Genomic DNA, 22,423 nt, shown 5'->3' on the forward strand with positions numbered 1-22,423 from the left:
GAAAACATCTGGTGAAAAGGTTTGGAGTAATCCATCAACGTGACGTTACAATACAATGCAGCTGTCAGCTGAGCGAGCTGTTTGTTCATCTCTTGAAGCAATACACGGCCAACGTGCATGCTCGTGAAAAAAAAGCCTGAAATATTCAAGCTTCATTGAAGTCCATTTGCGATGAAAGAAATGCTATACTGAAGCTCCAGTTTTGGTTCATGCACTTTGGTTTTATTTGGATTGATAAAGTTAAGCAGACTGAAAGCCATTTGCTTCTTACAGCTCTTGTGTAAATCAAAGTGCTGACCAACACTGCTAATGTGGTCGCCTAAAAGCTGTACAGTGCAATTGCATAGAGTTTGCGAGCCTTACATGTCTGCTCTAGTCAAGTATTGATTATAACTAAGCCAAAAAGCAAACGGGGACGCATACAAAGGAGCACAGGTACATATATATTTTTTCATTTTGAGGTTTGTAAATACAGAAGTAGCAAATAAAATGCACGTCATATTCTTATTTTCAGTGTGTAGTACATAAAAAGAAGAGTAGACGGGGCCACCTTTACAAAATCTCGAGTTCAAAATGTGTCATCATTTAAAATGCATTCATATCTCCCCTTTGAAAAATATGCCAGTTTGTAGAGTCACACACTTGACTCAAATGTTCCTTGGCAGCATTGGCACAATACTTTAGATGGTGTTGAACACCATGCAGATGAAAAAATCCGAGTGTGTTAAAACCAAATATTTATAGCACTCAACAAAAATTATAATAGTATCAAGAATTAGATGTTAACATTTCACATAAAATCTTGTGCAGTTAGCGGACCAACAAACAATTTTTGTTACGGGCTGGGTAACAATAAAAATCAACATATGTCAAGATCAGAAGGCGGTGCAACATAAAACAATGTAAATAGTGTAAACCTTTTCAGGCAGTCAATATAAAAAATGGTTGCTTTGTGGAATGGTCAGCGACTCAAAACAATTTACTCTCCAGAACATAAATGTTCTTGAAACTAATGAAATGGAGGCAATTCATTCAGAGCTAAGATAAACACATTATAAGGAACATGCAATTAAGTTGTCAACAGATATGCAAAGTCCTAAAACAGCACCAGGAATGTTTCATACATTGGAGTTGCACGACACAGTGTGCAGGCGATAAAAATATGCACGTTTCACAAAACACACAAATGTAAGCAAGAATACAGCGTTCTAGCCCAACATGACCTCCTCCTATATGGCGGTTTCTGCGTGCATTTTGAGTAGGTAACAGCGTAAACAAGTGCAGGTTGTGTTTCGCGGTAGAGGTTGTTGAAATGCCCAAGGTATCCTAACATTCTAATAAAATGCTAAAGGAATGACATATGCAACCCCCACCTACATTTCTGTAGGTACACTGAAGTGATATGAAATGACATTTTTTGCAAGAGAGAGTATGAAACAAAGATTGCATGTCTAAATGAAAACTTATGTTGCTATTGCTGGTGCGTCTTCATTATACAAATAAAATGAAAAAAATTAACGAAGCAAGTTCACAACACTCAGCGACATTGCCAACATCACAAGTTTGAAGGGGAATGGTAGGAGGAGAGTTGCAAGCCCCAAAATTTCTCAGCGATGAAGACATTTTTTGTTGCCAAACAAACACCAAGAGTGTCAAAAAAGACCCAGCTATTGGATTATACTAAACAAGAAAAACCTAACAGAGATGCCTGCAATACTCGCGAAATGCAAGCGTATTTACACTGCTGTGTGGCAAGCACTGTTTGAAATTCGTACACACACAAACGCACACACACCACGGAATCCCTATGTTCCGCAGGGAAAGGCTGCATCTGAGAGCCTTATTAAAACCTCCACAAAACTATAGGAGAGAAAGGCAGACAGGTTCAGAACCTTGACAATGTGTCTAAAACTCGTCTCCTATTACAAGACAGCACAGCTAGCTATTCAAACCACATGTCTGTGAATTTGATGCAGGGAAGACTGCTTTGTTGCGTCGATGGTCATTGAACTGTGAATGAAGCGAGAAAGAATCCTCTGGATATTGTAGCCAAGCAACATAGAAAGAAGCTTCTCAAAGGAGGCGGAGACCGCTCATGCTTCATACTGCCCTGGATGCAACCTGATGGATGCAACCTTATGGTTGCAGCCATGTGGATGCAACCTGAGGCCACTGACATAACCAAAGGGAGGCAAGAAGTGTGCTACATGGCTCACCGTAGATGATCAGCAGGGAAGGAACATCGCCGCAAAAATAAAGGACTATGTGCGGCACAAAGTGTTACACAAATACCGAGGCATACGTGACTTGTGTTTGCAACTTTATGTGACCAGGCAATTGATGTACCAGCAATGAGGGTATCCCGAGTGATTTAAGTTTCTTGCTTTCATAGATACGGCGCTCAGAAAGGGGAAAACAATAAAGTCATAATTTGTGTTAACAAGACTGCATGATGCATGGCTGTCTAAAGCTTCCAGTGGCTGTGATGGAAGACACTGCTCAAAAGGACTCGCTATCTTCAGACTGGGACGAACTACTACTACTGAGGAACTTTACCGAACCTTGAAAATGTTCTCAACAAATCTACGAGGTTAATAACAATGCATAAAAACAATAAAAGGGCTGTATCTGTGTTTTAACATGCGAGATGTAACCAGCTAGCATAATTTGGACATCACAGCAATTTCCACGACACTGCTGCCTCTGCACTAAAAAAACGCTGAAGGCCCATAAGTTCGTTTCTTTTGTCACATAAAAAAGAGAATGCCCAGCAGGGAAGGTTTTGTATGCAGCACAACAAAGATTACTGCACAGGAGAAGTGCAAGAGAAAATAGCCATGTTCAGGGCCTAGTAATTTGACAGCACTAGCAAACAATCTACACACCACTGATGGCATACACGTTCACACTGAACTCTGCTTTTCTAGGTTTTCATGTTCTTTCATAGCAATTTGTGCACATAGTTTTTGGATACGCTTCAACGTGTTATCTTTTTACACAAACCATGTGTTAAGCAGTATGTGTTAAGAATGTTCAGAGCCACGAAAGACTCCGGGCATAACTCACCTAGAGATAATCAGATATGAAGCAACTGCGTGGTTTGAAAATGCTCTGTAAAGCTTGCTATTATAAAACAGTCGTGGGCGCCAACACTGCCTCCATTTTTTTTCCCATGTAGCTGCTCTACGAGGTGTCTCACTATCTGCTGATTACCTTGCATTTGCAGACACTCCAACCACGTCAAGTTTATGAATGTCCTAGCCCTGACCCATTTCTGAAGCGGACGGGGTGGGGGAACCGTGCTCCTCCACGATGTCCGCAGACAAAACAGGCTTGGCCTGGCCTGGCTCTTGTCCGGATCGGCTTGGCTCATCTTACGCCTTGACTCGGCCGATAAAGCGGTTTCGGAAGGAGCCAAGGTAGAGGTGACCTTCGTGCTCAAGCACCTCGGAGATGAAGTGGATCTTGCCGGCTGGTGAATGCAGGCTCCGAATGGGCTTGCCCGATGCATCTAGCTCCACGATGAGCCCATACCTGGGAACTGCCTCGTACAGGATCCAGCCATTATCAATCTGAAATGATGGCAGCATTATTAATCCTCAACGATGCGAACTATGCATTGATTTTTACTATACAAAAGAATAAGGCCTTGAGTGAGGTGCTGATATGGAACTTCTAGCTGGCAATTGCGTAGGCAACATCCTGTGTACAGCACATGAGCCACAGTCAATATGAGACTTAACAAAACCAGTTGTTGGGCGAGTTGGTGATGACGATGATCCATAACAGCGCGACAGACGGGACGCTATCACAGGCCACGTAGCAAAACATTGCAGAAACTGCAAAGACAACGAAGATGATGATGACGAGGAAGACAACGACGACTCAAAAACTTGTTTTCCCCTTTACAAGGAATGCTCTGTATTAGGTAAGAACCGCGACTCGCTAACTAGGGAAATAATGGAAGCCCACCTGATAGCTAGGACTTCAGATCAGTGTATCAGCACTCCCTCTGTAGCCTTGTCGGATAAGGAAACCCGCTACCTTGATTGTGAATGAAAACTCGTGCCTGCTGTAGGGGTGATATTTTGCATTGATGACTCTTGTATGTTGACACGTGCCTGATGAACTGGCGATGTTTTGATATCACGCAAGTCAAGCGTGCTTGTATTTTTCCCGGCCACCAGGCCAGTATTTATACTGGCTGGCAGCCAATAAACGTTTTAGTTGTGAGTCAGCGCTGTGTGTTGTGTCTCCTCTTCTTTGTCCCGTCTGTCGCGCTGTTATGGATCAATATGAGACAGTGTTACAAAAGGTGGAAAAAGAAATGGAAGGGCTCAACATATGTCTGATGGAAAGGCATAACACCTATCAAAAACATGAATCAACACATTTATCATGTCAACAATGACAAAGGGTGCTTCTGGGGTCAAAGGTCGGTTATTCTCGAGGTCTAGATGGAAAGCCAACGGTGACAACCACGAAAAGAAACGTGATTTTGCAAAAAAAAAATCTTGCGTTATTGGAGGAAGCACTGCCACGCACTGCTTAGATGGTAAACTTTGCTCTCATTTGAATCACTGGCATTAACTATTTGGAAATCCCAATCTACAACAATCACGATTAAGTTATTTCTCAGTTAATAAGTTAATCGGAAGCCAGACCTTCAATGCACTGTTTGGAATAGTCCGGGAGAGACAACAAAGAGCCGATAAAAAGTCTGCATTTTCCAGACACAATGGTGTGTGGTTTGCTCATCTCATACTGGCTACAGTTATCTGTTGACATCACAACAGTACCAGAGTGCTGCTCAGGTACAAAGCTATCCTCGGCAGCTAGGCCATCTGCCCATGCACTCTTGAAATGGTCAAAAGGAGCACTTGAGTTCACGCAAACACACATTTCGGCACATGCCACTTGGCACGAAAACAGCTATTTGCACACCACCCCCTCTGTACACTCTAAATGAACTATGAAGAATGGCACACTCCACATGCAGATATGATAGGGAATTCCATTCCAGGCCTGGAATACTTGAGAGCTGCACTGTGTGGCTTCGAGAGGGGAAATGTGTGCAATTATACAAGTGTCACACGAAATCGAGTGCTACTTGTCTGCCATCGCATAACACTGCTAGTGTAGCCGAGTGTTTAAGTGCTACTTGGGTGAGGCTACTTGGGAATCCCCTTCTTCCGGTGAAACACTGAAAAAGGCCTTCCAGCCATTTTGCCCTCCCACAGTGAATCGATGTGAATGTAATAGCTGTATAACTGTACGACACCTTACTCCCACAAACACACCCATTCTTAATACTCCTATCACATGGCCAGTTTCAATGGCCATGGAGTCAGGCGCCTTCGAGATTCTCAATCGCTACCGAACTCTAGGGATTTGTGCTGTATCTATGTAGGAAATCTCTATAGCCATTGAAATGGTTCTTGTGTTTTACGCAAAGCTTGCATGGCGCCACCATCGCTACTTTTGATTTTACGCAAATAACACAAATATTTTTATAATCTAAACTACATATTGAAACACACTTTTCTGGAGTCGTAGGAGGTTTTTAGTCATTACTGAAGGCCAGTTGTGTTGTCTTGAAATACATTGCCTTTTACACGATTTGCTGTCGCAGTTTTGTAATGCTCTGGTAACACTGACACCACTGGCATTTTAGTTTAGCCTTTTGTGCTAGAGAGTAGAAAATTAATGCATTTAAACCAGACCCACACATTTAAAAAATTATTGCACAGACTAATATTTTGCTGCTTGCATGTTTGTTTGTACATGCCTGTTTGTATATGCTTTTGTACCATGAGTATCATGCATGAAAGTGCACGTTGGCGCTGCTCGAAGCAATGCTAGTAACCTTGGGCAATGCTCGAAGGCCCTTGAAATGTGCTGCTTTGTTGACTCGACAGACTATCGACTTCAATGGCCATCAGAACTGGCCGTGTAGCAGTGCAAGTCGAGAGACCACCAGTTCGAGGGCCTTCGAAATGCCCATGTGACAGGGGTGTAAGCCTACCTGAAAAGCGTGGCTACAAGTGGCCACCTATTCATGACAGTGCCCACTCTGTCAGCGCACATGTGCATCCCTCACAGCCCGTGTGTAGCTTTGGGTCATTGAACCCCTAAATATTCACATTTCCAGCCCACATGTGCAGCTTTTGTCATAAGAGCAAGAAGTATGCTTCTAAGCTGTGTAATGGGGACCTTGTGCAGCCTCCCTGGAAGCCCTAGCCTTCAAGGTGGCGATGAAAAAACGCTTTTCTTTCCTTCAAGAGATCTGGAATGCTGGTGATGCAATACAAACCATGCAGCATCGTCCAGGATCAAACCCCTTGGGCTCTGGCTCTGTCCTTTCAGCGAAGGCTGTTCCTCATCATTTGACAGCCAGTTTTTCTACATGCCGGCACCATACGCACTAGTTGCATTCCAGATTACTCACATTATTGTCCTTGATGGTTGTTTTTTTCGGGACGTGCATACTAATCTAGCACTGAACAGAGAGTTTGTTTCAGTTTATGTGAACAGCTCAGAATCTTTCCTTTCACATCAGCTTACAGTCTTCCTGCCTGTAATATTTGCAAAGGAAACTATCCCAAGCAAACCATATCATTCAACTCAAGGTTGATGTGCATCCAATACTCGTGCTACACAGACACCTCGAAATGACATTTGAGTCAAATTACAATTGCGACTTCGAATGGCATTGGAACTTGGAAGAGTTGCATGGTGCTCCATGACAATTTCGTAACTGAAACTAATATCTTAACATAATAATAATTAATACCTTAATTGAAAGTGTATATTTACTCTTAAATTTTTGCTTTCCAAATGATGGTAAAAGCGCTACACACAACGGAGCACGCGCTTGTGTTTCGAAGATATTTGGAATTATCGAATGTTTCTGTGGTGGCCATCAAGTCAAGTGACGTTTGCACTGAATGCTGTTGCACAATTTTTCACAGCAGTGTGAGACCGACAGTGCAGCTGAATGACATTCAGCTCGAAACGGCCATGTAGCATGGGCATAACAGGATGAGACAGGCTAAACTGGCTGTGGGTCCCAGGTAAGCATGTGCGCTCAACGCACTAAAATCAACCTCCTGGCCTCATTCTAGGTGGCCTATTGGCGCCAAAGGCATGTGCATTTACCCTGGATGCGACGTCCTTGAGGGGTGCCCAGTCGTACAGAGTTGAGGCATACTTGAGGGCTGAGCCCAGCAGATAGAGCAGGCGCACCACAGACTTGCGCACCAGTGGGTATGGAGCCAGATGGTCCAGCACCGAGGCCTTGTCACTAGAGCGGCCGGATGCAAATGCCACCCAGTAGCCACCGCGTGGCGTGCGGCGAATGTTGTCTGGGTCGCCGGGCAGGTTGTCCGCAAACACATCGAGGTCACCCTTGTGGGCACCACGGTAGTAATACCTGCATGATGGGCAAGAAAGAGAAGAGGAGTTCCCAATGAGTTTAAAATATTTTCAGCTAAGCGATAACATGAGCTTCAAATACGTGTGGCCACGCCTCTGCACTAAGCGACTGGGTATTGTGGTCAGTGCATAGTACTTCCTACAGCTACCACCAGGTGGCTTCTAAGTCATACTTTCAGTGCCAACTGTCAGTGTGAACAGACAACAAGCTTAATTTAATTTTTCAATAAAAGCCATAAGTACTTAATTTCCTGAGGCTGCCTAGCATGACAGCACGGTCTACAGATAAAAGGGCTGAGAGGAGGTGGTTAGGGTGAGGAGGAACATACATGACATTGGGAGGACGAGGCTCATGCAAGTGTGCAGTGCTCACACGCATACTATGTTGGAATGAACCACTGGTATTTCATGCTGGTTCGTTGTCCCTTCCTCGTGATCCATGTGCGACAGCAAGAAGCTGTGGTGTGTGCCACGTTGTGTAATGAATCAGTGCGAGCAGTTAGCCCTGAATGCTTGATTCTATGTGACGGAATGACGCACTGGAAAGAGTAAACTGCTTGAGTAATAAAACCCTTGAGTGGCACTGCTTCAGACGACATGGGGTACTGGCCTTACGGATGCATAAGCTTTACACCAGGCACATGATCGCGAATGATACTGCTGAGCCCGCGACCTTGCATCAACAGTCAGGAATTCTACCACCACCCACAATGCCTGCATTGACACGGTGTTTAAAACTAGAAAGCTCATGGAAGAAATTTCATCCCTTGCAATACACTCCTCCGAATACAAAGCCACCATCATAATATTAAAATATAGGCATGTATCTTTTGAATAGTTTACCTGTACTACACAAAAATGTTGCTGAAATTCGCATTGCAGGGGGCAACTGTCCTATGATTTTTGTTTAATTTTTTTTCTTCTTTGAAACCAGAAACTGGGCACGTGTGACATATTTACACAATTCTGCCCGTCAACAAGCGGCATAACCTTGAGGAAATGTATCCCTGCAAACATGCCGAGCTGCCCTCCCAGAATGCCAGCACTGCCCCCGAGAAGGCAAGCACTCACTAGTGTTCCTAGGTGCTGAATTTCCCATCTTCCATTACTTTGTACAGTTTGGATGTATCCTCTCCATATGCCAGCTGCAATAATCCCATTCCCAAGCAACATTCCTGTTTCCACGCCCCCATTCAAGCTGCAATCATATTTAGATCAGTACAGATAGTACATTAACAACCTGGCAAAATCCAGCAATACACTGTTCGACTATGCAGGCCATCACATGTGTCAGCCTAATGCAGCTTTTATCGATAATTGCACTGCTAATGAGGGTGCACATGAAATGAAACGGTAACGCTGCAGCAGGCAACATACACTGGAACCTTTCTGATAACACTGAGAAGATAAAAAAAAAAATTATTATCCGGAAAAACATATGATCCAAACTGCCTAATTTTGAAAATATAAATGATGAATGGGGTTCAAAGGCATTTCACAATTTCACTTCATAAAAATGTCGGTTAATGTTTCATGGCACGCAGTCCAAACAGCTCCTTTTCTAGTGCTTGCAGAACTCAGTCCTCATGTGCGATGTCTTTCGCGTGGAAGAAGCTTTACAATGCGCTTGGCCTATCGATGGCAGTAGCGAGAGTCACTGGGATCCCCTTAACATTTGCGAATGCTTCTACCCTTTGCACAAGTGCATTGCGAGGAAGCCACCGTGGCACCTGACTGTCGCAGCATTCTTGCTTTTAGCGCTACATTCCCTACACCCGGCCTGATCGTACATAGGCGAACTGAAGCTCTTAAATGCTTCATCCCATTGCCTTTAGGTACTGTGAAGAAACGGCTGCGTTCTTCTTTTCATGTCATGTCCCCACAGGAACGGCCTGCTGCTATGTTAAAGTACTTTTTTTTTATGCTCCGCTTCTTCACATCTAAGGACAGCAGAGGGCGGGTAACTGATGCTGCATTCTAGCTTTTCATGTCGCATGCATCCAGGTTCAGCCCGTTAGTACGTGTGCACAAGTGCGGCTGGTCACCAAACGTATTACACGATCAGAATTTGTTGAAATTTTGAGCGTAGTAGCCGGGGAATCCTGTTACCTGTAACCCGGGAACGTATTAACCGAAAGAAATATAGTGCAACTCTATTACTGTTTGTGATATGGGGTGTATATACCGGGAAATCATATGAAACGGGAACTTATCAGTGAGGTTCTCCTGTAATACCCCTGCAGCGTGGATAGTTTCGAATGCTGCTCGGTGGACAACAGTAACCTTCAATCACAACTGGGTGATAATAAATGGCAATGCCAACAGCTGTTCAGAGACTTCAAAGCAGTACAGTCTAATTCATACTGATGGTCCTAGTTGCATTGATCAATTGACCTCAGGGCTATGAACAACTTTGCTGAATCACCCATCTTTGATAATTGCCCTACCACTGCATGCCACTTCATTGCACACAAAGTGAACAGCTGAAGTCAAGATAGTCATAGAGGAACTTTACTGACACCACCCACACCTGACACTTCACACATTTGGCTACTACTATGCCACCTGATCCAAAAATGCTGTAAAAAAAGGAAACAGAGCATATTTTTTTAGGCCTGCTCCAAATTGAACCTACGAAAACATGCAAAATGCAGAGGTAGCAACCAGAAGATACGAGATGGTATCAAAAAGTTCTGAGACAAGTTTCGCAGAATGCCAACAAAGGGAAGCACAGGGCTGCACGCATAGTCAGAGGAAGCACCAAACTTCAAAAGTCAGTTTGTCAAAAGGCATCGTTCTATGTACATCACAGAGCTGTGAAACTGCTGTTATTCTCATCGTGTGCATCACCACATCTGTGATTTTATCATGAACAGCATGTTAGAGCAAAGTACGATCATGAAATTCTGTGTGAAACTGTTCGCCTGAAAAAAGATCTCACTGCTGCACCCAGCCGACTAGCCAGATTTAGCTCCCGCGCACTTCGCCTTCTTCTTAAAGATAAAGATCTAGCTCAAAGGTTGCTGTTTTGACACCACTGTGGAGATATAGTGCGAATCCCAGATGGTACTTGACGCGTTTCGTAAACAAGGTCACATTCCAACAGTCAGGAATGCTGAGAGTGCTGTATTGCTGTGAAAGGGGATTACTTTAATGTAAACTTAGATAATTGAAGCACTTGGATGTAAACAAAGCTAGTCTCTCAACTTTTTAATACGACCATGTATGTCAAAAACAGCAGCATTTTTGGTGCAAGGCCATGCTTCCTCGCATGTTTGGCCACTACAGTCTGGCACAAAACTGTGAGCGGGCTCACCTGAGCAGCCTCTTCATGGAAAGCTCGGCAATGATGATGCTGTCCCCATCTGGCCCCAGCTCAATGCCGTTGGGGCAATACAGGTCTTCCAGAAGGATGTGCGTGCGCTTGGTTTTGGCATCATACATAAGCACACGGCCCGAGTTCTCGTGCTCAAGGATTGAGTAGACGATTTTGTTCAGCGGCCACTTTGTGCTTGTCTCGGTGAAGAAGACGTTGCCATCGCCGTCAATGACAACGTCATTGACAAAGGTCAGTGGATGGCCGTCGAGGTCAATGCCAGCGGGCACGAGCGGTGTGACGAAGCCTGCGATGTTTGTGAATGCAGCAAAGTTGAACTGAGAAACCATAAATTTGTGCACATACTAAGGTTGGTGGACTCGAGCAACGCAACTAACAAACACAACACCTTACTTTTGTGAAAAAAAAAAAATGGTTTATTTGTATCTGCTTATGTGCTGACAAAAGGCATCCATCACGTAACGAAAACGCAGACCTCTGACCACACTGACCGTACATGCAGCAATTAATTTTTCTACCTAACACTGCACACAGTAACCAAGCTGAAGCTTTCATGCTAATAGCTAATAATAAGCAGAACATCCAATGCTAGGGCTCCTTGAGAGCATGTGCATACGCCTAGCCCTAAAGCCTGTGTGCTTCTTCCCCCATACTCCAATTTGTCGCATAAAACTCATGGTTTTTGAACAAACAAACAAATATATAAATAAATAAATAAAAAATGTCACAAAATCGTTTTTGACAAGCCAAGGCCTACGAAGGAGAAGTGTGGACTAAGCTCCTTAAAGGGGCCCCGAAACACATTTTCAGTGCATTGTTTTGCCTGTTGGTTGCATAGAATGAGTTATAGTGATGCTATTAGCATCGGTCATACCGCATATACTGCGGTTTTTAATATTTTAATTAGCTCGCAAAACCAAATTCGTGGCGCTGACGGTGTCACCATACAGAGGCGGTTTTCAGCAGCGGATATGACATCACTTAGTGGGAGCTTGATGATTGGACAAATAGTAAAATGTACTGCAAATTGTGTTAACTAGAGATATGTTTTGTCAAGTTTCGTGTTTTATATTACATAAACAAAACCAACCCCTTTGCCTTAGATAAAAGCGCTGTAAAGCAAGTAAAACAAAAATACACCACCAAAGGCTCTGGCTACTTTTTGCATCGAACGACTTTGCGTCTCTCTCTAAACATCCTACGACCTAGCACTCAACACTTATGGTTACTCTCTATGTATCTGAGAGTGACTTTGCGGAATCGATCCGATCGAGCCATTGCACTCTATAAGCGTTCGTTTCGGTTACAAGGAAGGATGCGTTCGTTTCACATTTAGCAGACACTGCGCATCGTCAGCTTGTGGAGGATCACCGGGCGGCGGCGCCAGATGGCGCCACGCTCCCGTCAACAGCGCGCGCTCCTTGCTCGCCGAGACCAACCAGCGCGCTAGGAGCAACGGGCGATGGTTGGCGGCAAGCAGTAGCTGCACGCGCTATGCTAAATGTGTCTGATATCTTGCGCAGGCCGTCACACCGTTGCAGTATCTTGCGTTCGAGTTCGGATCCACAGGTAAGGGAACGTCACTGATCAGTGTTCCCTTCTGCGCCGTCGACGTGATGATGAAGCATCGCTAGGTCAGCTGGGCGTTCACATGGTTGTTGTAACCATGCAAACGGCGCTGCCAGCTTTGGCATGAACGAGTTACAGAGAACAGGCAACCATGGAGTACGAACTTCCGCCACGTGCTCAGATAGGCTGTTTTGATTGGCCGCATTAAGTGTCGTCATGGGGAGAGTGAAATGGGAATGGGAAGCTGCGCAAAAATCGAGTTGAGGGCAGCATTTTGTTTGCTTGTATTTTGAAATTTCTTCACTGAATAACTCCTGTTCCCATGCATCGATTCTCGTAATTCTTTTTGAGTCAACATCTGTGTGACATAAAGAATCCATTTGAAGTGCAACCAGCATCCGTTCAAGCAGTGTTTCGCAGCCCCTTTAATGTGGTATGTAGAGAGAAGGCCTGGGGTCCACGATGCAATTCAGAAACCGAGCTAGAAAACATGAACAAAGACGTGAACAGAACAGGCAGGAGAGGGAATGTGTGTTTTGCTAACTGTGTGTCCCCATAAACGAACTATTTATTGGACGAACCAGTGCCCTCAAGAATGAAGCAACTTGGTGGCAGTGACAGCACCAAGAGCCAGTCTCTGAACATCTTAGATCTTCAGAACGGTGGTTGCCCTCAGCCGAACTTGATTTAAAAGTGATGACAAACTTTCGAGATGAGGCGTCTAAGGAACCTACAACAACCTCGAACATCACAGAAGCAGTTTCGTGAGGCTGAAATCATTGCAAAAAAATATGGTCGGCTCTTGAATGACAAATAAACACGTCTGCGTACTGGCGGCTTAGAGAAAAGAACTTGAACAAACAAATATTATGCAGCTTTGCGCCAATGCAACACATAACTGAGGCTACCCTGGAAACTGCTGCTTGCAGTCACATGCAACTTACCTTTGGTGACGTCCACAATGCTGATGCCACTGTAGGCGTCAGCAACGTATAGCCGGCCCTGCTTGTCAAAGCGAAGACCAAGAGGACGGCCACAGATGCCCTCATCCCACGGACCCTCTGCCAACGGGGAAAAATGATAATACAGCAAAACGCCGTAAGTTGGAGCCCTGTTAATTCGAAAATTGAGATAATTCGGACCACCATCAGAGTCTCATCAAACGCCGAAGTAAGTCCAAGGCATCAGAAGCTCGTTTATTCTAACCTCCTCGGGCTAGCATCTGTTAATTTGGACACGGTCCCGAAGCCCGTATCAGGGTATCATCTGCTCGACAAGCGACCGTCCAGATATTCATCCTCAGGCCTGAACTACATACTTCATTGTCTCCAACACTTGTCTGACGTGCACAACAGCAAAACCCATCGAAAGGCCAAGACAGAGTCCGGCCACATAGTTTCGTTTCTGGAGCTAGGCTGCCCCGCAACAGTGACGAATATCAGCAGCGCTTATCAGCCAGCATGCCCTTTGGAACAGTGATAACCTTCATTTTCTCAAAGGCATCTTACTTCTCCGGCGCCATTGTATGCTTCCTTCACTGTAGTCCGCGTGGCATATCCGTTATTCCGGCGTGCCTTAACTCCACGCTCATCACGTGCTGTTTGCACTTTGCTGTGCAGTGAAGTCTCCTAATTTGCAACACCACATGCGAAGAAGCTCCAGAGCTACTGCATAGAAAAAAGGCCGCCGAAACCTTTGCCACTATGCAGCATATCTGCCTGTGGCACTCCCGATAGTGTGCACAAATTAAATCATCTGATAGAACTGAGAAAAATCGTTGTCGTTGTACAGTTTTCGTCCATTGCCTAGGTTTTCATACTATAAATTTTACTTTTACACAAATGGCTTTTAGCAGTTTTGATGAAAAGGAAAAAGGGGGTGGGGTATTTGATAATTAAAATGGAGGTTTTACTGCATTAATTTTGTTTTTAGATTTTCACGCAGCGCTTTAACCCAGCAGTCTGTCTCAAGAGGAGACAGCTTGGGAGACGCATGACATGTTCGCGTATCCCACGGAGCAAGCATGCATTAAACGCCCCCTAATGCAAGTTCTGGAAAAATGCAGGAAATTCGTGGCCTCTGCAGAGACTGGAAAAAAACACCCCACACTGCAGGGTGTGTTTCTGGGATAGCTGTTTAGGTTCAGTCATTCTTTAATCTGCAGGGCTGGCAGACGGTGGACATTTGCGTGTTGGTGACATTGAGCACAGCTGTGTGTCCTTCTTGTCTATGTCTGTCATCTGCCAGCGCTGCACACTGCATAATGACAGTATCCTTACACTTATCTATTACAATCTTGTATACCATTATGCGTGAACTAAAATTCATGCACAAATCAAACACAACCTGAACCCATTATTTTATGTGCCTAAAACGGGTTGGCTACAAGGGACAGAAGCAACAACTATGCAGTCACCAAGAAAATACCTGAACAGACCAGAAAGCACAAGAACAAACTTTGATGGAACTTTCCCCATTGCTCTACGTGTTGAAGACCGCATTTTTTTTGCACTGTGGCCAACACTTCCAGCGCCACCTTAACAGGAAAAAGCTTCCGTTTTTTTCCATCTCTACAGCTCAGATAATGAGTAAACCTGGAAGACAGGGTCCTTTTTTAATTGAAAAATACGGCAAAGCAAAAATCCGGAGATGCATTTCTCAGATAAGAATTCTAATTTTAGCCCAGCATATCATCTAAAAAGTGGCAGCATGGACTGCTTTCTCCCTCTCATATAAATGAAAAAAAAAAAAGAACTTATGCCTAAGAAGTGACAGTAAGAACCTCCGAATATCCTGGTTATCTTTTTTCTGCATGCATTCAAGCATTAGTGCTGTCATGCTTTCATTAGATTAACATTTTTCTGTAAGAGATCGAGCATTCGCGACAAGAGAGATGCAGACTAACAAAGAAGAATGTGCTGGAACTGCTTGTATTCACAGAAAGCCGTGGTCTGAAGGGGTCCTTCCGGAAGCTCACTCACAGCTCATTGCTCAAATATTATCACATTGTAATGCATCGAATCTGCATCTTATCCTAGTTCCTGCAAACTATAGAACAACATTATGACTGATGGCAAACTATTTCTTTCGAAAAGCAGTAGTATTTCAATAATAAATAACTAATAACAGCACCATACAATGCTAAGTTAAAAAGCATCAATGAAGCTCTAAATAGACAATGTCAACTATCTCATGCAGAAGTGACAAAATAACTTTATTACGATTCAAGCGTTGAAAGTTTCCAGAAGGACCACCCTCCAATTTCAGACATTGGCTGGCCCAGCGCCAACAGCTTCTCATTGGTTATGAAAGCAGCCAATCAACGTGCATGATACCCCAGGAGCTAAGGAGGTGCCATTCGTGGAGCGCAGTACAGCAATCTATAAATAGCATTTGAACTAAACAAGTAGTAAACACTGGGGGAAATTCCTGCCCATAAAAGCATACAGCTGCAATAAGCAGCAAAAATGGCCATGACTGCACATGCCATCAGATCCAACTGCTTGACTCGGACTTTCAAAAGCTGTTCCATACACCCATAGAATAATAAAATGATAAATGACATAAAAACTATGAGTATGGTCAACAGAGAAGCGCTTAAACGAGGAAAACTGGCCGCAGATGCCGGAAGTAGACTTCTCACTCACCACATGCCTTGCCGAACTTGACCACAGGCGTGACTTTTGTTCCAGTGAGCCTCAGAATTTGACCGCCAATGACGCCAGTGTAAATGCTGCCTGCAGGAGACAAACATACCCCAAAAACCGTAATGCATACAAATTCAAGATTCCTTCAAGAGACCTCCAAATGATTTGGACAGTGATGACATAAACGCCCCCTGCTCTCAAGCATAAAGCTGTTTTGAACCAGCCAAGACAAATAGGTTATCTTCAGCTTGCTGAGCAAGCTTATCAGACTGACTGCAAGCTCAGATAAGATACTGATCCTAACTAGATAATTAGCACCCTTTGTACCTGGGTAGTAACAGCTGTCACATAGCTAATATTTACAAATTCCAAAGTATATTTCAACCCATTTTACCCCTTCCCTTCTCTCTCTAGCTAGTGGCTCTCTCTCCCTCCCCAGTCCTCATTTTACTGTACAACAATAACTGATGGGCACGTTGGTCTGACATGATTTCCAGGTTCTGTGTGTGTTTTTTTCTGTTTTTCTGTTTTTTCAGTGTCCCTAGCGCCTTTATAAGCATGGCTCACTGAATAAAACATTCTGTTGTTTGTCAGCGCTGTGTATCGTCCTTTCTTGTCCTCTGGCCTTGTGCCGTTGCGCTGTTTCACTGGAACTCATTTTACTTTTTTCCAAGTTTCTGAAAATTCAGTGTCCTGGCTGTTGTCAAACTCCAAAGCATCTAAGATCCCCATGGTGGTCCATCTATTAAGGGCTGAAGGCCGTCACACTGGGTTCAATCCTGGCTGCGATGGCCCCTTTTCAATGGAGGCGAAACACAAAAGGTGCCCGTGTACTGTGCAATGTCAGCACATGTTAAAGAACCCCAGCTATCCTAAATAAATACGAAGCACTGTGTCCATGTGTTGCTTCAGGTCATTTAACCCCATATTTCATTAGCTAACATGCTCTATTGTCTCCAGTCTTGCACACACGAAAAGTAAGGTAGGCTGCCAGATTGATGAGCCGGCTTGAACCAGATGCAGCGGCATATGACCCAATGCAGGCCATGGCGGGATTGAAACCTCTGTTGTGTGCTGACAGGAACCAGGGCACCCACCGCAAATGGCCCATGTGACTAAGAGTCTACATGGCGCTAAGTTTCTGCCTGTAACATTTCAAACCCAAACACACAATCCTAACCTTAGAAATTAAAGCAGTTCTCTAGGAATTATAGGGGACTTTCTAAATTTGATGTTCATCAGTTCCGCAGAGCTCCCATATCAGTTTATCTAGCACTCTCTTTTGTCTCAAATATTTTAAGTACCTCGTACTAGCTTTTTCAAGGTCACTCCAATACCCTGTCACTACCCTTGACATGTGCATTTACTTGTGCGTCACCGAGCTCCCGTCCTCTGTATAATCCTCTGTATAATATAGATTTAATAAAGATAACATAGTGGTGGCGCAATTCACACCATTCGACTGCACCTTACTAGATTTCTATGTACCAGCTGAACTAGAATTTTCTATTGGTGTTCCTACTGCGCTTGACATTCTACATTTTCAGAATTACGCAAACATCATCACCATGCCACCAAGAAGCTCGACCTTCCTGATGCCTGAAGTATGGACGATAAACCTGCACCAGTGATACATTGCGGGCCCAGGCAGCCTTGTGTTCTTCTGACACCAGGCATATGTCCTGGATTCCAATCATAGCTCGGGTTATTAGCTTAGTACCACCTGGAGCGCGGCTAAGCACAGTTCCTTGTGTCTTTTATCTATGTAACCTTTCAGTTACATAGCTTCTTGTGTTCTACAGTAGCTAACAATGCCGCAGCATTTTCATTCACAGGAACTAAGATGGCACAGCTATGTTTACACAGTCAGAAATAACAATAAAATTTTAAACATTACGGCAGAAGAGCAGACAAAGAGGAATGTCAAATGTACCTTCATGTGCTTCAAGGGATTCGGGGCCCACGAACTGGTTAGGGTACAGGTACTGAACTTTGTCCAGAGCCTGGTTCTGGGCCAGCGGGCCCTTGAACTCAGGAAGCTTCACCCTAGATAGAGGAAAGAGGTACATAATGAGTGAGCTCATTAATGACCAGCATCACGAACACCTTGAGGATGCAGGGTACAAGCGGCATAGTCACAAAGATCAAGAAATATTAGAGGGGCACTAGTATGCATCACGTAGCTTTACAAAGATAAAGAATGTTGCAGGTTTGATAGAACTGAATATGATCTCTAACAGAATGATGATGACCATTCTGAATACTCTCTTTATCACGAAACAAAGCATATTCATGTGCAGCACCAAACAAGCTGAAACACTTTCTAAAAATCTCTGCTTAACAGTTCCAGAAAGAGTTACCAATTTTTGGATAGCCCTGTAAACTAAAGGTCCCTCATAGTGAGAAGGTAGTGCTGTTCTGTCAAGCCGCTGTCATTGCACCTCATCTCATCTTTACATTTACCAATTTCTCTCTTCTGTGTATCTGTGATTGGCCTGGTGGAGCCAAGTGATGCATCGCACAGCTAGTGGCAATTTTTATTTGCTTTGGAAACAGGCTAAAGCTTCGATGCGTACGCAACAGAAGACTGCATCATGGCAGACTACCGTGATCATTCAATGAGTGTAATAGTTATGCATCCATAACTAATTGCAATCAAGGCACAAAAAAAGAAAAAGCTTCACGTCTTTATTAAATTCCCCGGAAATTCTGACTATTTTCGTGGTACTTTCATGAAGTTTGGGGCAAGGCAGTTTGAGGAAGACACGTGCAGGAAAGGGTGTGGCTACCTTCTCATCATGTGTGTTGCAGGTTATGTTGAGCAAGACTGAATTTAAATGGGAGTAGACAAAAGAGGAAGTACACAAATGACTCAAAGTGCAACAAAAGCTGAAACAATACTGCAGTTATTCCATGCTTTGCGTTGAGGGCAATGTCCCTAACCTGTTTATGTTAACATCTATAGTGCACGAGACAGAACGGAAAGACAGACGCATAGAAATTCTCCAATCCATTTTATGCACTGTAAATCTTCAATAACACCTATAATTTTTCTTGATAGGTGTAACGTTAAGAGACCGGAAGCGGGCAAAGTTGGTGAGGGAACAAACGTGGGTTAATGATAGCCTAGTAGAAATCAAGAGGAAGAAATGGGTTTGGGTAGGGCATGTAATGCAAAGGCAAGATAACCGCTGGTCCTTAAGGGTAACGGAGTGGATTCCAAGAGAAGGCAAGCGTAGCAGGGGGTGGCAGAAGGTTAGGTGGGCGGATTAAGAAGTTTGCGGGCAAAGGGTGGGCGCAGCTGGCAAAGGACAGGGTTAATTGGAGAGACATGGGAGAGGCCTTTGCCCTGCAGTGGGTGTAGTCAAGCTGATGATGATGATGATGAAATCTTCAGTAAAAGCTCATACCAACTAGCCCCACTTGCCACCCCCTCATGGTAGTCCTGCACTCCTTGTCCAAGAATGCTGGCTGCCTCAAGCTACATTTCCAGCGATCGCTATGACGACAGAAGCAAAATAACGTATTCGAATGACATGCCGAAGCTGCGGATATGCTATGAAACATTCTTAAAGAGTTCCAAGTTCATTAAGCACCACTCCCGGATGCTGGGGCCAAGGTGGGGAGACACCAGAGATCCCAAGCCTGTGTAAAAGCAACCCAGAGTTATTAACAGTGAGTAAAATCGAAATGATGTAGGCAGTCTTTCAGTACCTCACTGCAGCCACAATGCACGGCACTCAGCCATGTCCTTGATACTGTTCGCAGAAAAAGCGCCTCACAATGAGTTCACAGCGTATAATGCAAGCACACAGTACCGGCGTGCTGTTTCTGCTATGAAAAAGAATTTTGGTAAGAATGATGAATATAAAGTTGACATGTGTAGGAATACACAGTTAACGGCTTTGGTTCATTTCCACAGGGCAAATTTTTCTGGGAAAAAACATAACTTTGAAAAACAAGAGTATGATAGGCGAGCAATGCCGCATCCTCCTTCCACGTGTAACTAGTCGGCTTCCCTCTCCAAAAAAGGTAAGAGTAAAGAGCAATGCCACTAAAGTGATAAGCCCAGAAAACACCAGCTATCGAATGCGGCGCGGCCGACGATAGTGCAGCCAGCTACACTTGACGGCCGCCTTTTCTGGCTCTCATAATCTGCACAATCTGTTTTTTCGTCGAGTTCTGTGCTACGGACGTGTAAAACCAATTACAGATGGATCGAACATCTTCCGACAATAATTTACACGCAAATGAAGCACAGTCTAACTGAAAAAAAAAAAAATCGTGCCGCTGGAAAATTACATATATGTAGAGAGTACAGGCAATCTCTGATCAGTCTACAATGCGACGTAACTCTACGCAACGCGCGTGTTGCGAACTCTTGGCGCGACCCCGCGATGCAACGCTCTCTGCACATCGGCTGCACATCGGCGCACTTCACAGACCGATCAGTGGCAGTGGGCGGTACAAGGAAACTCAAAACAATGAATAAAAGACAAACGCTTGCAGCACGCGCACACGTGCAAGTTAAAGCAGATGCCGGAAGCTTCGAAACAAACTCGACTATCTTTCATTTAAATGCAACAAGCACTACATGATGCAACGTCCGAACAAATGTAAATGCAAGCGCTGACCTCGATCGCTTTACACAAACACGAAGGACCAGAACAAAGTCGTGAAACAATAAAAGGTGATCAACTTACTCGTACGAGACGGGCTGGAAGTCCAGCGACAGTGGGATGAACGGCAGGACAAGGAAAACAATTAGGAAGTAGAGGAAGAAGCGGAAAGCGCACTTCAGTAGCCTAAAGAACATGATTCAACCGTTGCCCGCAGAGTGTGGATGCAGGCTTCTTCGCTGCGCAAACCTAAAGATAGAAGAAAAACAAATATTCAAAATCTCGTAATAGCGTGTATACGACCACCTGTTACACGCCCTGCATATAAACTGTGACGCACGCTTCCAGCACTCTGCGCGCTCAGCCTGAGGTCCAGAAAAACATAATTAAGCGTCCCGAAAGGAGTGGACAACTTACGTACCAAAATAATCCCGCAACTCGCCAGGAATCGCACCAGCAAAGAGCCACCGACGCCCGTGACCGCGATAACACACACTACAAAACACAGCGGGCGCAACACAAGCTACACCAGCGCCACCACACGCGCGCACGGCTGATGTGGATCCTCAGACAGGAAACGTGGAAGCACCCGGTTTCTTTCTTTCTTTTTATCGCTGCTGTGCAGTCGCGACGTTTTTGTTTTTTATCTCCTTCTCTCAAAACGCATCCTCGCTCGGTTGCAGTTGGCTGGGCTGGAGAGGAGGACCTAATCGCGCTGCCGTGCCCTTGGAGAAATACGCACGTACACGCAAAAGGCCTCGTCGTCTGCTATACGAGGGCGCGATCGGCGTGTGCTCCACGCAGGTGATAACAATGGGCTGAAGTACCTATTGTTCTGTCGAGACTTTAGCATGAAAGGGATCGAACGTGAAGCGATTTTCTAAAGCGTGGTGTGGTATTGAGAAACTATAGCTTCGCCTTCGGTTCACTTTGCTGTACGCCTGATCACTGATGTTTCCTCTAGTCCAGGAAAACGCCGTGCGGTCGCTCGTGTCAAGGTTGAACTGAGTTACGAATACATTTTCATCTTATTAAGGGATGAAAAAGGGGTAATCGCGTTTACCAAAGCTGTAACAAGCGCAAACATAGCACCACACACACGCCAGGCATGCTTTATAGTGGCCTTTTGAGGCCTGGCGGGTAACGAGAACGCGCTCTTGCATTGTTTACGCACGAAAGTAGCACCTTCTTTGAACTGTTGCGAGGACAAATTGCAGAGTGCTCAGGCAACGATCTTATCACTTCCTCACGGCTCGGATCAGGCGTTTAAACTGGGCGAGAGTATTACCAATACCCGCCTTTCCTCGCATCGGAGAGCAGCAGAACAGGGGAAACCAGAACTACCAAAAGTTTCGGTTTCGTTTCTGCGAAAAGTGTAATTGAGGAGGGTTGCGCATTCGTGGCGATCGCCGCTATTTGTTGAACCCGATTTACCTTTTAAAGACATGTAAAGTTAAACAGGACCCAGAGGAATATGCATGCATAATAGGATGTTGTTTCGAACCTTAGGCCACTCGCAAATGACGGCAGTGTAGACCCCGGTGTGCTGTTCAAGCGGTCTACAAAAAAATTGACCGGAAGACGCCGCCGACGGAGCGTGCCACTGAACCACATGAACCGCTCTCGCCACCATCCTCCTTCAATTTCCTCCTCGCGCTCTTTCCTCTCACCCTAGTCAAGGTCGTTGCTTTGCTCTTCGCTCGCTCTCTTTCCCCCCGCCGTACTTACATCCGTCAAGGCTGGTTCACATGAAAGCGACTGAGTGAAATGAGCGATTGAGCGTGTTGGAACCTCGCCGCGAAGACTCGAAACAAGTT

At 44.7% G+C, this 22,423-nt stretch overlaps 1 protein-coding gene across 1 annotated transcript; it reads right to left on the reverse strand.

Moving 5' to 3' along the window:
- Positions 1–424: 424 nt before the first annotated feature.
- LOC144133455 (adipocyte plasma membrane-associated protein-like) lies at positions 425–21,352 on the reverse strand. Its single transcript, XM_077666553.1, has 8 exons — positions 21,028–21,352; positions 20,691–20,855; positions 17,921–18,033; positions 15,988–16,077; positions 13,285–13,401; positions 10,751–11,057; positions 7,159–7,432; positions 425–3,572 (listed from the first exon to the last, which is right to left on the reverse strand). Exons 2-8 carry the CDS (start codon positions 20,801–20,803, stop codon positions 3,375–3,377), a joined length of 1,212 nt encoding a protein of 403 aa, XP_077522679.1. The 5' UTR covers positions 20,804–20,855; positions 21,028–21,352; the 3' UTR covers positions 425–3,374.
- Positions 21,353–22,423: the final 1,071 nt, after the last annotated feature.

The sequence above is a fragment of the Amblyomma americanum genome, chromosome 5, assembly GCF_052857255.1.
Source record: "Amblyomma americanum isolate KBUSLIRL-KWMA chromosome 5, ASM5285725v1, whole genome shotgun sequence".
NCBI lineage: Eukaryota > Metazoa > Arthropoda > Arachnida > Ixodida > Ixodidae > Amblyomma > Amblyomma americanum.